Here is a 13,168-nt window from a genome sequence, read left to right on the forward strand (position 1 = left end):
TTTGGGGGAGGGGGAGCCCTTCTCCAGGCACTTTTTGCTGCATGCCAGGCCTGATGATAGCTTTGACCACGACGGGTATGGTCCTGCTGGCTAGAGTTGGGGTAGACGCAGAGGCTGGTTTTGGAAAAGGCAAGGAAGTAGGTAGGGCTTAGAGCCTGGGGTGAAGCTTAAGGACCTGACTTGCCCACAATTCATCCAGGGCCTTGACTTGGGAGGACCAGGAATAGATGGAAAGCGGGAGGAAAAGCAAGGGATGGGTGACCTGAAAAAGAACTTCTACCTCTCAAAAGCATAAACTTTATAGCTGATATGAATTTGTCCATTTAATGCGGTGTAAGAAACTTGGGAGCAGGGCTGACAGCCGTGGGGACGTCTGTCAGTGGAGTCTAAGGACCACACTTGGAGCAGCGAGGAGCTCGATCATCCCCAACGACCCCTGTGGGCTGATAGTCCCTATGAGGTTGACAGCCCAAAGCCTGAGAAGTAGGACAGGACCTGATTCTGACTAGATGCCCTAAAATATTTTGGAGTTCAGTGTTTGGCCAGGTTATTTCCCGTGGACCACAGAGCCTTAAGGAAAAGGAAGTTGATGCCCAGATCTCTTTCAGGCTTTCAGCTTCAGGATCCACTCACCCTGATCCTTCTCCATAGCCCGTCTCTCACCCTCACCTGCACCTCACTTCCTGAAGAGATGAAACTTTCTGAGTGGCACCCCTCCCTGCCTAGGATTGTGGGGAGGGGCAGGGCTTGTCTCTAAATAAAGGCAAAGTACAAGGATTTAGGGACTCTCCCAAATCTATGTCTCCCCCTTTTGTTTTTATCTCATTCATTCATTTACTCATTCATTCGTTTGTTCTTAAACAACGACTTATTAAATACCCTCTGTGTGTGTGCCTGGTACTCTGGTAGGGCTGGAGTTACAGCAGAGAATAAGACATGGTCTCTGACGTCATGCTGTTTACATTCTAGGTGGGAGGAGAATGGGAGCAACCACTGTAGGTAGATAAATAAATGAATGAGAGCATTTAAAATTGTGAAAAGTAATAAAAGAATAACAAAACGATTCTACATAGAATGTTGGGTGAATGTTGGCTATCACTCTTATCATCCGAAAGTTTGGCCTTTGAGATGAATTTATCCAACTCCTCACTCCACAGATGAGGAAACTGAGGCCCAGAGTTGGCAAGGCATTGGTTTCGAAGGCAAAGTTTCTAGCCATGTCTCCTCCTGATGGACCCCCTGTCTGCTGGCTGGCTCTGAGACTGGATCTGCCAATTATTTAGGAAACCATTAGCTTCAGGGCTCCACCTGGATTCTGCAGTCCCTTCTTGATTGTGAAACAGGAGCATGGTTTGAGGTTGGCACTGAAGTGATGGGGGCTGGGCCTCCATTCCGCTGTCCTCACCAGGACCCATCAGTTGGACTGGCTGGCCCCCAGCACTGAGTCCAGCGCTTACTCAGCAATGACAGGGCTAGCGTCCATTGTTTGGGCTTTTTATAGATCTTATTTATTAACTCATGTTCCCTCTTCCTTGAAGACACCGAGCATCAGCACTTTAAAAAAAAAAAATCTCCTTCTAAGTCATCTGCACTCCCCATTCACCCACCAAGCAGGCAAGTAGTGAGCTCCTTGTGTGTCGAGAAAAGAGTGAAGAGGTCCTGGGTGCCCACTCATCTGGGATGCAGTAGGGCACATTCTCAGGCTGGAAACAAAACTGGCTTTTGATTCCTTTATAGCATCTATCTCCACACTTCCTTTCCTGAAACCCAGTGCAAATCATCCTCTGTCCCTGACAAGCTCACTCAGCATAGCTGACATGTCGCAAATCTTGTCAGCAGCTGGAATCAGACCAGTTTCATGGGCTCAAGCCTGTTAGCACTTGCTGACCTGAAGCCCTGCTTATTGTTTGCCAAATAGTGTTTTATTTGATCTTTGCTTATTTAATAGTTATTGAGCAACTACTGTGTATTAAACCCCATGCAAAGTGGTGAGAATGAAGCCTTTTTGGCCCTTATGTTTTAGCGTAGAAAATGGACAAACAAGAAATGATGGTAGAGGGGGAGGGTAGAGCTCAAGTGGTAGAGCGCATGTTTAGCATGCATGAGGTCCTGGGTTCAAGCCCCAGTACCTCCCCCAAGGATAAATAAATAAACCTAATTACCTCCCCCACCAAAAAAGAAAAAAGAAATGATGGTAAAGTACAGCAAAGGGTTGATGTAGAAAATGTCAAATACTCTAGGAACTAGAATAAAGCAAAGGGACCTGAGCAAAACTCTTCCCTTAAGAAGTGACATTTACATGGAGACCTGAGAAAGGTAGGAGAGAACCAGTAAAAGAGAGGGAACGTGGGGAGCTCCAGGCAGAGGCAACAACACAGACAAGACCTGGAGGTAAGAGGCAACCGCATGTTGGAAGAACTGAAGAAAAGTCCAGTACAGCTGGGGCAGAGAGAAGAAAAGTGTGGCAAAAGATGAAGAAGCAGCTGGATTTGGAGGATACTGTCTGAAGCGCTAAGGAATTTGGACTTTAACCCGAGGGCAAGAGGAATCAGCCTGGTGAAGAACAACATCTTTCAAAACATAGGCTTCCTGGGAACACATCAACCAAGTGCGCTAAAAAGGCTGATGGTGAAAAGACGGGCAAGTACTGTTTTTATCCTTGTCTTCATGATCTTTGTACTGAGGCTCAGACCTCCTCTGAAAGCAGCCCGTAGCATGAAGGCCCAGCCCCATGCTGCACCGTGCTCCCCCAGCCGCCCACCCCGTTGTCCACGGAGCCAGTACTGAGTCTGGTGTGGCACTGGCCTTCTTAGACCCTTGGCTCTGTGGAGCCACAGAGACCACCACGGAGAGACTGTCAAAGACCCTTGTTTAACAGGTGGACCAACTGAGGCCCAGAGAAGGAAAGTAATTTGTCTGTGTCCCCACAGCAGGCCTCGGGCTCTGGCTCCTTCTTGTCACCCCCCAGAGAAAATGAACACCAGGGCTGGGACTAGGGTGGGGCAAGTCAGGCACATGGGGTGCAAAATTTGAGGAGGTGCTCACCCTTAGGTGCCAGCTCTGCCCTCGCCTCACCGTAGCCCTGGCTCTGCTGGACATGCTTCAAGGGCAGGGATTGTTACTGCCGGAAAATGCTTTGACATCTCTCACGGTGTTGACATGATGTTCGGTCACTATTTTGAGGGTCACTAGATGCCTACTGATGCTAATGAACAATGGATTCCTGACAGACTGATAAGCATACAGGTGTTTGTATCTTTTGGTAAATATGACCTTCAAATGACAACAAAATAAAGTCAAGAGGGCCCAAGAATGGAGTCCAGAGACCTGGATTCTAGTCTCCTCTCTACCACTGATTTGCTTTGGGAACTTGGGTGAATTGTTCCCCATCTCTAGGCTTCAGTGAAATGGAGTGGTTGAATGAATAATATTTATTGAGCACATATTCTGTGTCAGCCACTATTCAAATATTTCCAAGTTTTAACTCATTTAAAGAATTCCTGGCCTTCAAGACTCCCTTTACTTCAACGGGCTGTGGTTTGAGGTAAGGGAGGCATCACAGAGAATGTGGGACTTGAGAGAGAACTTCCAAATTCCCACGGGGACAATACTCCCTTAAATCATAGTAAAAGCATGTTATCTCAAGGTACTTCTTCATCAGAAGACAGGGAATCACCTTTGGAACATGTCTGAAGACAGACTAGAGATTCTAATGCAGTGATTCTGAACGGGGCCTGGGAATCTGTATGAAAAGCTTCTCAGGTGACTCTGATGGTCAGATTTGGGAAGCAATGATCCCAGCGCATTCCCCTGTCTGTGGACAGAAACTTACATAGACAGCCCAGACCTAGAGCTGCCTTACTTGATCATCAGCATCTCCAGGCAGAGAAATGAATTCATTGGTTGACTAACGCTGCAAATATTAAGCACCTGTTGTGTTCTAGGCCCTGTGCCAGCTGGTGATTATGGTCCCTACTCCCAGGGGACTCCTGGTCTAGGTCTCACACTTATTTTAGAAGGAAGTCATCAAGCCAGAACTAGAAGGGCCTTAGAGATCAACCAACGCCATCATTACACAGTGAGGGAAAGTGAGGCCCAGAGAGGGGGAGCAACATGTTCAAGACTACACAGGGAGCAAATGTATTTTCTGCTCCCAAACCAGGTGAGGAGTCTCAATGTTCTTCCCAGGACTAGGCTGCATCCAAAGTCCTGGGGCACTTACTCTTCGCTTCTTAAGCACTAAACCTACCTAGAGTAAATTTTCCTGGATGTCTCACTTCAAATCTTGCTGACACTTTAAGTCCTCAACATCCCTTCAACCAGAATGGAGGCGGGAGGGAGCAGGGAACCCCATGGGGTGGGTGTTCCATCAGTTTTCTTGGTTTAAAGCTCTTTCCCTGGCTGTGCTGGAGGACATTGTGCCAGCCTCTCCCTGCACTTTATGGAGTCGAAGGAAGAGGGGGCCGCCTCACGGGTTCATTGGGACCTGGCTCCCATCTCTCTTCCCAGACTTGCTTATGTCACTGCAGCTCAGGGGCTGGGGAGGGGGAGAAGCGGAGGGTAAGTAGTGCCCGCCCCTGAAATGCCAGCCGCTCTGCGATTGGCTACAAGGACTCGGGCCCGGCCGCGGATTGGTCATCGCTGAGGGCTTGAAAGGTGGCTGAGAGCGGCCGACACCTCAGACGGACGGTGACCTGGGATCAGACAGCGTCTCCGGCGAGCCCGAGACGCGCCCCCAGCCCGCCATGGCCCGGCTCTTCCGGGCATCCTGCCTTCTCTCCCTGCTCCTGGCCGGCTTCGTCCCGCCGAGCCGGGGACAGGAGAAGTTGAAGGTGAGTGAGCCTTGGGGTGGGGGACTGGTGAACTAACCTAGCCCGCAGGTGTCCATCTCTCAGTGAGTGGCCAGGCACCCCTCTTCCCGGGCTCCCCTCCAGAAGGGTGACACCTAGGTGCGTGAGACGCCTTTAACTCCCGTTGCCTCCCTCTGCGGCGCACCCGGACCTTCCTCAGACTCTTCGTATTTCCATCTGTTGGAGACCTGGGTGTGCCGGGTGGGCAGAATGAATTGGGGAGGAAGGTCCTTCTCCCCCGAGTTCACGCTTTCTTCCCCACAGCTACCTCAGGGTCGCCTTTCTGCATCCACGCCACCGTCTGTTTCTGGATACTCCCGTCCAGTGGGGCCTGAAGGGGGTGGGGGCACAGAAAAAGGCCTGCAGACTCCACGTCTGGGTTGGCCGCAGAGGTTTCCATGGGGACTGGCAGGCAAGATGCAAGGGAAGGACAATGCAGCTGAGTGGTCCTCGTCTAACCGAAGCAGAAATACGGGTGGAAATGCCCACTTGGATTCTGGGACACTGGCAGAAGAGGCAGAGGTCTGTGACAGAAAGAGCTCTGAGCTGGCAGCGCAGAACACCCAGGATGCTCACTAGTTCCCTAAGCCTGTCTGAGTGTCAGTTCCCCCATCTGCAGGGGGTGGGAGGACAGGACACAATGCAGCTGATGATGGCAGAGGGGATGCATGGAGAAGCAGCAAAACCCAGATGCCGTTCTCAGAAGGCTTTCCTGTTTGGGGGCAGCCTCCCTACCCACCACCCACTGCCCATATTGGCCTGAGCACACCTGGTAGTTATGGAAAGTGGGGACTGACAGCTCAATAGGAGGGGCAGAGTTCTCCTGAGCCCTAGTCTCCCTCCAGCAGAGTGTGTGCCCCTGAGCTAGAGCAGGGATACTGAGCCAGGAACAGGGGTGACCCAGCATGCTGATCTCCTGGACAAATATGCCAAGGTGGGCCATGCAGGCTTCGCCTCTTCCCCAGGTGGGGAGGCAGAAGCCAGGCACAGAATATACCCAAAGAGAGAGATTTTTGTCTCCAGCTTCCCAACACACCCATGCACATACACCACGCTTATATTAGCTCAAGAAGCAGCTTTGAGTTTTGTGTTTCTCAAATCTTCCAGGTTCTAATTCTAAGATCTTAGACTCCATGATTTTGTTTCCAAATCCTATCTACTGCACAGGAAACCCATTCCAAATGCAAGGTTCCTTCTGTCTGTTTCTATCCTCCATCCTGTCCTCAGCCTAAATTCCATTCAGTCTGCCCCTCCTTGAAGTCAGCCTAGAGACTGGATGGTTATGAGGCCACTTCCTTCAAGCCTCTGGCTTTGTATCCAGTCCTGTTCATTATTTCCAACTCAGAAGGCATCTTCCAGCTCAGGGATGGGAGTGAGTTTCAGGAAGTAGGGGTATACCATAGGCAGGCCAGTTATCATGGAGTCAGTCCTGTAACCTCAGTTTTGGGAGATGCGGAGAAGGGAAGATTGGGCCCTGCTTCAAAAAGGCTGGACATAAGAACATGGATCCCATGAATAACTCATCATCATTGTGTGTTCTCTGTAGAACTCTGGGGAGGAACAGATGGATTCAGAGAAAACAGAATGGGTATAGTCTAGAAAAGCCTTAGAGTGAGGTATGATCCTATCAGTTGCAACCAGTAGGACCTGCTAGCTAATGTCAGCCTGGGCATGCCCATGTCTCCTCCCAGGTCCTTAGAGAGTCGAAATGTCATAGCCCTGGGTTCTAGGACTCAACCCCTTATCCCCAACTCCAGCAACTTGGGGTGGGGCAAGGGGCAGGTGCAAAATGGGATGGACAAAGGGTAACAGCCCCAGAGGGATGTTTGTCTCCTCTCAATTCAAAGGGAGGGGCTGGGAGACAAAAGGAATCCTTTCCTTGCTGCGTCTGCTCTCCAGTCCAGCTTAAGGCTGCCCGGCCTCCCTGTCCTTCCTCTACAAAAGGACTTTGCGGAGGCTAGAGAGAGTAACAACTGCTGACGTGCGTGGGATCCTAGTAACTGCTGGTTTCTAGGTGACTAAACCAGGCAGAGAGAATCATGGAACCACATGCTGACAGAGCTGAGGAGCCCTTAAGACAGCACTGAATCTGACGCCATCTCACAGTGGGGAACCAGAGCCCCAAAGAGGGGACAGGAGTGGTCACACAGGATCAGAGACCCAGAACTCAGGGCTCCTGCCCCAAGTCTAGCTCTCCTTTCACACCTTCACGTTGATGGGAGGGGTAGGGTGGGTGAGGAGAAAGAGACAGGACCAGCAACTCAAGCCGGGGTCCTGGCTGTGTCCCCATTCCCACTCTTAAGCCATCAGAACTCACCTATCTTGCCTAATTGTGGGAGGACTGAGGCACCCTCACTGCCTGTCCCTTCCTCCCCCTCTGGCCTCCTGGTTAAGGTGCAATGGCTCTGGGACTCCATGGGCCCAGGAGAGGGAAGCGGACTCCCATAAGGACTGGGCTGCATGCTCGGTGGTGAACGCAGGCCATGGCTTCCCCCACCTTGGGTACCCTCTGACCCACCTCGGTCTGAACTCACAGCACTGGCCCCAGTAGAAAGTGTGGAGGCTTTGTCACACGTCTCCTCCTGAAGACACCCTGCCCAGAGCATCATCTTCTTCATACTGGCTGGGGAACATCAAAGAGTATCACCTCTCCTCTATCACAACAAGGTAGGGACGTCAGGACCCTTTATCCTGGCCGCAGGCAGAATCCTCACTATCCCTTAATGGGGGGATTTGTTTCCAGGAGGCTTTCAAGACAGTTTTGATCTGTTAGCTAATTCTCACAGCCATTTTGGGAGGCAGGTGATATTATCCTCACCTGTCAGCAGATGGAGGCTCAGAGAACGACTGCCCAGGGCCGCACAGCCAGCAGAGGCTCAAATCTAATGAGGAGATTCCCCTGACCCCCCCACCCCCGCCACTCCCCCTGAAACTGCTCAGAAGCTGATCCTCCTGCTGTTTACAAGCTTCTGAGCTTCTGTTACTTGAGCAACCTCTTGGCTTTTTTATCCCCATTTCACAGTTTTCGGGTGGGGCAGAGTGGAGGGGGTGGAGAGGCATGCAAAAGGCCTTGCTTTCTGGCTGCTAGACGTCTGTGGCCAGCTGGGGTGTGTTTGTTGTGTCCCGGTTGTATGTGGAGGTGGAACTGACCCCTGCCGCCGGGGCCAAGGAGGCTCAGGGGCTGGAGGAATGTTGAGCTTCGGGCTCAGGCCTGCCTCCAGCACCCACCACAAGTCATGGGGCATGGAGTATTACTCACGTAAAGCAGGGACTATGTACCTGAGCCAAGAGGAGAGCTTGCGGCTGTCAGGGAATGGCCTTGTTGAGGGAGCCCAGCCTCTTCTGGCTCAACAGGCCTGCAGCATCTTTAAGACAGAGGCTGCTTTTCTACACCCTCCTGGGGCCCCGCCCTGCCAGCCTGCTTCACGCTTCACGCTTCACATAGTTGGGCCCAGGTGTCCTGCCTCGATAACAGGATTTCCCGACTTGATGGGAAGAGAGGGCGTCAATTTGCTTCTCTAATTCCAACCACCTGTCTCTGCCTTTCCTGGGCTATAATGCTAGTTTGCACTCGATTTGTTCACTGTTTTTCTACCTGTCATCGGATGGCAGGGCCAGAAAGGACCTTAGAGATCCTCTGATACCGGGGTGGCAAGCTTTTTCCCTCCTCATCACAACCGACCCACCTGCTGATTGTGGTACTGATGCCATGAGACCCTTTCAAGAGTAGACCCAGATTTTTGGAGTCTGTACCAAAAATGGTAGAGACGAGGCAGAGGTTGAGTAGGGGCAAAGGCAGTATCCCGCCTGCTAGCAGTAATCCATCTCCTCCTCTTCCCCTGAGAGGGAAGCTGTCCAGCCATCGTGGAGAATAGCTGGTCCCGTTCAAGGTGCTCACTTTATAAATGAGAAAACTTAGACCCAGGGAAGAGCAAGGGCTAGCCAAGACCACACAGGAACTTAGTGGCAGAGCTGACGTGGAATCCAGGTCCCCTAACACGCAGTCCATTGTACACCATCCGGACGAGTTCTGGAGCAGCAGTTAGGCAAAGAAGAGGCATCATGGTCATCGTCACAATTACTCACCTACCGGGAACACCTGCTGGGCACTGGGGCTTCACCGTGACCATCAGCAAATCCTTACGGCAGGCCTCGCCCGGGTCCTGGCCCCAGTCCTGGCCCCGGTCCTACTTCCCTATTTTACACCAACAGCCTCAGCTTTCCAGTCCTCCAGATTTGGAACCTCTGAATCACCACTTTCGGTTCGGTTCTTCCTCACAATGCTGTAGTTCAGGCTCCCATCATCACCTGCCTGCGTCATTGCAACAGCCCCCCAGGCAGTCTCCACCAGCCCATCCAACAACACAACCACCAGCATCACGGTCGTCTCCCTCAGAACCTGCCTGCTGAATGCTGATTAATTGACGTGTAACCCAGAAGTATAATGGCCGTAGTGAGTAATTCTCCAAGTTTCCATAGCACTCACCAGCTTATTAAGTGCTTTCAAAATTATTATCTTATACGAGGAATTAGGAGACCTCAGTGCTAGTCCAGCTCTAATTCTTGGAGTGGTCTTGGGCGAGTCAAGACCATTTGGGAAAGTCAGTTCCACCTCTCCCTGTTATCTTGAAAACTGGCATCCAAGTTCCCTTCCAGCTCTGACCGCTCCCTGGCTTCTGTTCCAGATGGACTGCCACGCTGGAGCGAGCGGCACCATCTACGAGTACGGAGCCCTCACCATCGACGGGGAGGAGTACATCCCCTTTAAGAAGTATGCTGGCAAATACATCCTCTTTGTCAACGTGGCCAGCTACTGAGGCCTGACAAGCCAGTACATTGGTAAGAGCCCATCCCTCCTCCCCTGCTTTATTTGGGGCTGTTTCTGCCAGTTGGGTACATTCCAATCACAGGAGATTTTCTGGTGCAAGGGGGAAGGGGGAAGGTGATCATGAGATTCCAAACCCTGTATCCCAATTCCGCAGTGTTCCACGGTTCTGTGAAAATGATTATTATATAAGCCTGAAGTCTGATCGCCTTCAAACGTGTACTAGAAGATTCCCAGTTACCCTTCATCCCTGGGCACCTCAATAGCCCTAAAAGCAGAGGGGTGGGGGAGACTGGGTTTGTGCCTTAAGCGTCCTTTCACTGGAGTAAGAAATAATAGCGTTAGCTTGCTGAGAATTTCTCACCTGCCCTCGGCCCCATCTGCCTTAGTGCTTCTCTTGGACCCTGGAAAGCAGGCCTAGGTAGAAACCAAAAACCAAGGATCCAAAGCACTCCCTTCATTTTGTTTTCTCTTCTCCCCCTGCCTCCCGCCCCCGCAGGGGCCTGAGAGTATGTGTGTTCATGGCAGAACCGGGCATTTCCCCCAGGTTTCACGATCCCTAGTCCTCACTCCTTTCTCCCTAGCTGGGGCAGAGTTAAAAGCCTGAGGGAATAGCCAGGCCAAAGGCACCTGACAGCACCCACAAGAAAGTGCTTTGGGGTTGAGCACACAGTCTGCTAGTGGGGAGTGGGGGACAGGCAAAGGCAGTCTGACCCAGAATGTTGAGAATCGCAGGCAAAGTGATCTGGGGAGCTGGGCACGACCTCCCTGGGATTCCTGAATTCTGAGTAGAGGAGAGTTGTGAGGGCCCCACTCCACCCCACCCCAGGGAAGTTGTCTGCCTTCTGCCCAGGGGTGGATGGTTCCTGCTCCAGGAAACTCAATCCTGAGGGGCCTGAAGGAGCCCTCAGCCTGCGGGCCTAGGGGGTGGACCTTGGCCGTGGGTGGGTGACTGACTACTGACATGAGGAAGCGTATTGCTGTTTACCCCCAACCTCCAGCCCATCCACGTTGGAACCAGGAGGTTGGGACTTGAGTCCCTGCATTGCCACACTCACTGGGTGATCTTGGGCAAGTCTCTTCCCGTCAGGCCTCAGTGACGTCATCTGTACAGTGGGTGAGCAGGTGGAGTGGTACACGGCAGGCAGGGCTCCGTGCCAGGCTACCCCCTCATCTCTGCTCTCTCCCTCCCTGGCCCAGAACTGAATGCACTACAGGAAGAGCTGGGGCCATTTGGTCTGGTCATTCTGGGCTTCCCCTGCAACCAATTCGGAAAACAGGAACCAGGAGAGAACTCGGAGATCCTATCCAGCCTCAAGTGAGTGCTCGCTCGGTGTCTGGAGAAGGCTCCGCTAGCACATCCCACCCTGCCCCCCAGCCCAGGCTCCAGGCATCTCTTACACTGACCCCTACTCATGATGAAAGCCACCAAGAACTACTGTCCCCTTCCAGGAACCCCGATTAGTGGAATGAGTGGAAGAGGGACAGGAGAGGGACAGGGTCAGGGATGACTGGTTGTGACTGCATGACCAGGATCAGGGAGGACAGTGAGGGCCAGGGGTGACTGAGACGGTACCAAACTGGAAAAAGACTGCAGACCCACATTATGCCTCTGCCCACTCAATATTCATCAGCTCCCACTGCCCACTATAGAGCAAACTCCACGGATTCCCAACACCCCTCCCCTGTTCTAGCCCTTCCTCTCGTTTCTGAGCCCTGTGCCCATCTTCCCGGGACCCACATAAGAACATTCCTTGTAGGTATGTCCGACCAGGTGGGGGCTTCGTTCCGAACTTCCAACTCTTTGAGAAAGGGGATGTGAACGGGGAGAAAGAGCAGAAGTTCTACACATTCCTGAAGGTGAGTTCACAGCCAGCTCTGCAGGAGCCTCTCTGCCCGGTGGATGCTGGCTCTGGACGGGGCTGCAGCTGCTCCTGGCTCCAGCCCATGTAGGCAAGGGCCGTGCCAACCTCCTCTGCTCCTGGGCTCCTGGGGAACTTCTTGGCATCTGATTGTTATTCCAGCTAGAAAGCTTTGCAGATCTTAGGGTCTCACCAGCCCGTTTTACAGGTGGGCCCCAAAAGGGACAAGCTTAGGGTCTCACAATCTGCTAGAGCCAAGGCTGGGATTCAGTTTTCTAACTCTCAAACTGGTGTTCTTTTCCCAGTGCCAGGCTATTCCCCTACCCACAAAAAGGCCTAGGGAGGCAGTGGGAGGGGCCCTAAGCAAGGCTAACGTTACTCTCATGCCCGCTCCAGAACTCCTGTCCTCCCACCTCGGAGCTCCTAGGCTCACCTGGCCGCCTCTTCTGGGAACCCATGAAGGTCCACGACATCCGCTGGAACTTTGAGAAGTTCCTGGTGGGGCCAGACGGTATACCCATCATGCGCTGGTACCACCGGACCACGGTCAACACTGTCAAGATGGACATCCTGGCCTACATGCGGCGGCGGGCGGCCCTGGAGGCCAAGGGGAAGTAACTGAGGCCCACCCCAACCTATGTCCACCGTGCAGGGGCTGGGGAGGACCCTGTGCAGGAAGGAATCCATTTCTCCAACCACACCACACTCCCACTCTAGACCCTGTTACACAAAGCCCCAGCCTGACACGAACGTGCGCATACGATTTGTGTCTGTACTGCTGTGCACGTGGGTGTCTGCATTCTATGCCTATGGGTGTGTGTGACCGTGTGTGCACACATGTGAGTGTACAGCCATATGTGTTGACCTGCACGAATATCCAGGAATGTGTACTGTCTGTGTGCCCACAGCTGTATGCCGTGGAGAGTACCAGAGAATGACTCCCTTTTCTCTCCGGCTCTCTGTTCCAATGATACCAATTCACTTTCAGCTGAGCCCAAAGGAAAAAACCAGCTCTAGATTCAATTGTTCTGTTCCTACCTAAACGTCAACCCTTGGCGCCAGCATCCCCCACTGCCTCTAAACACCAACACTGAAGTGCCTGGAAGCTTCTGGGTCTGCCACACTGCCCAACCTCCCTCCTCTCCTTCCTGAGGGCCCTCCCAAGCCCCCTACCCACCCCACAGTGTTCCCTGAGAGTGGCCAAGGCAGCTGTGAGAGCAAGGACCACGTTCGCCGGGTCAGAGGCGGCATCTGAATGAAGGAGGGGCCCGAAGCCCTAGTGGGCGGGCCTCCCTTGAGCCTGTCTGAGGGGCCAGCCCTTAGTGCATTCAGGCTGAAGCCCCCGGGCAGGGATGCCACCCCCGCTCCTTCGGAGGACGTGCCCTCTCCCCTCACCCTGCCCCACTGGCGTTAGACTCACCCCTGTGTGCCTAGTAAAGGCCTTTCTGCAGCAGCTCAGCCTCCTGTGGTGCTTCCTCAAGCGGCCGCCCCAGCGGGGACAGGAGGCAGGGAGGAGAAGAGAAAACAAAATGAAGGCAGTGCTTTGGACCCTTGGTTTTTGGTTTCTACCTAGGCCTGCTCTGCTTCCTCGGTCAGCATTTGGAGTTTATAAGACCAGTCCATGTCTCCTC

General features: G+C 52.8%; 1 protein-coding gene across 1 annotated transcript; it reads left to right on the plus strand.

Annotated features, from left to right (window-relative positions):
* The first annotated feature begins 4,663 nt into the window (after positions 1-4,663).
* Positions 4,664-12,990, plus strand: GPX3 (glutathione peroxidase 3). The gene is made up of 5 exons (XM_006174625.3): positions 4,664-4,832; positions 9,536-9,689; positions 10,876-10,993; positions 11,436-11,535; positions 11,934-12,990. The coding sequence occupies exons 1-5, from the start codon at positions 4,746-4,748 to the stop codon at positions 12,153-12,155; spliced, it is 681 nt and encodes a 226-aa protein (XP_006174687.2). The 5' UTR covers positions 4,664-4,745; the 3' UTR covers positions 12,156-12,990.
* Positions 12,991-13,168: the final 178 nt, after the last annotated feature.

Source organism: Camelus ferus, chromosome 3 (genome assembly GCF_009834535.1).
Source record: "Camelus ferus isolate YT-003-E chromosome 3, BCGSAC_Cfer_1.0, whole genome shotgun sequence".
Classification (NCBI taxonomy): Eukaryota; Metazoa; Chordata; class Mammalia; order Artiodactyla; family Camelidae; genus Camelus; species Camelus ferus.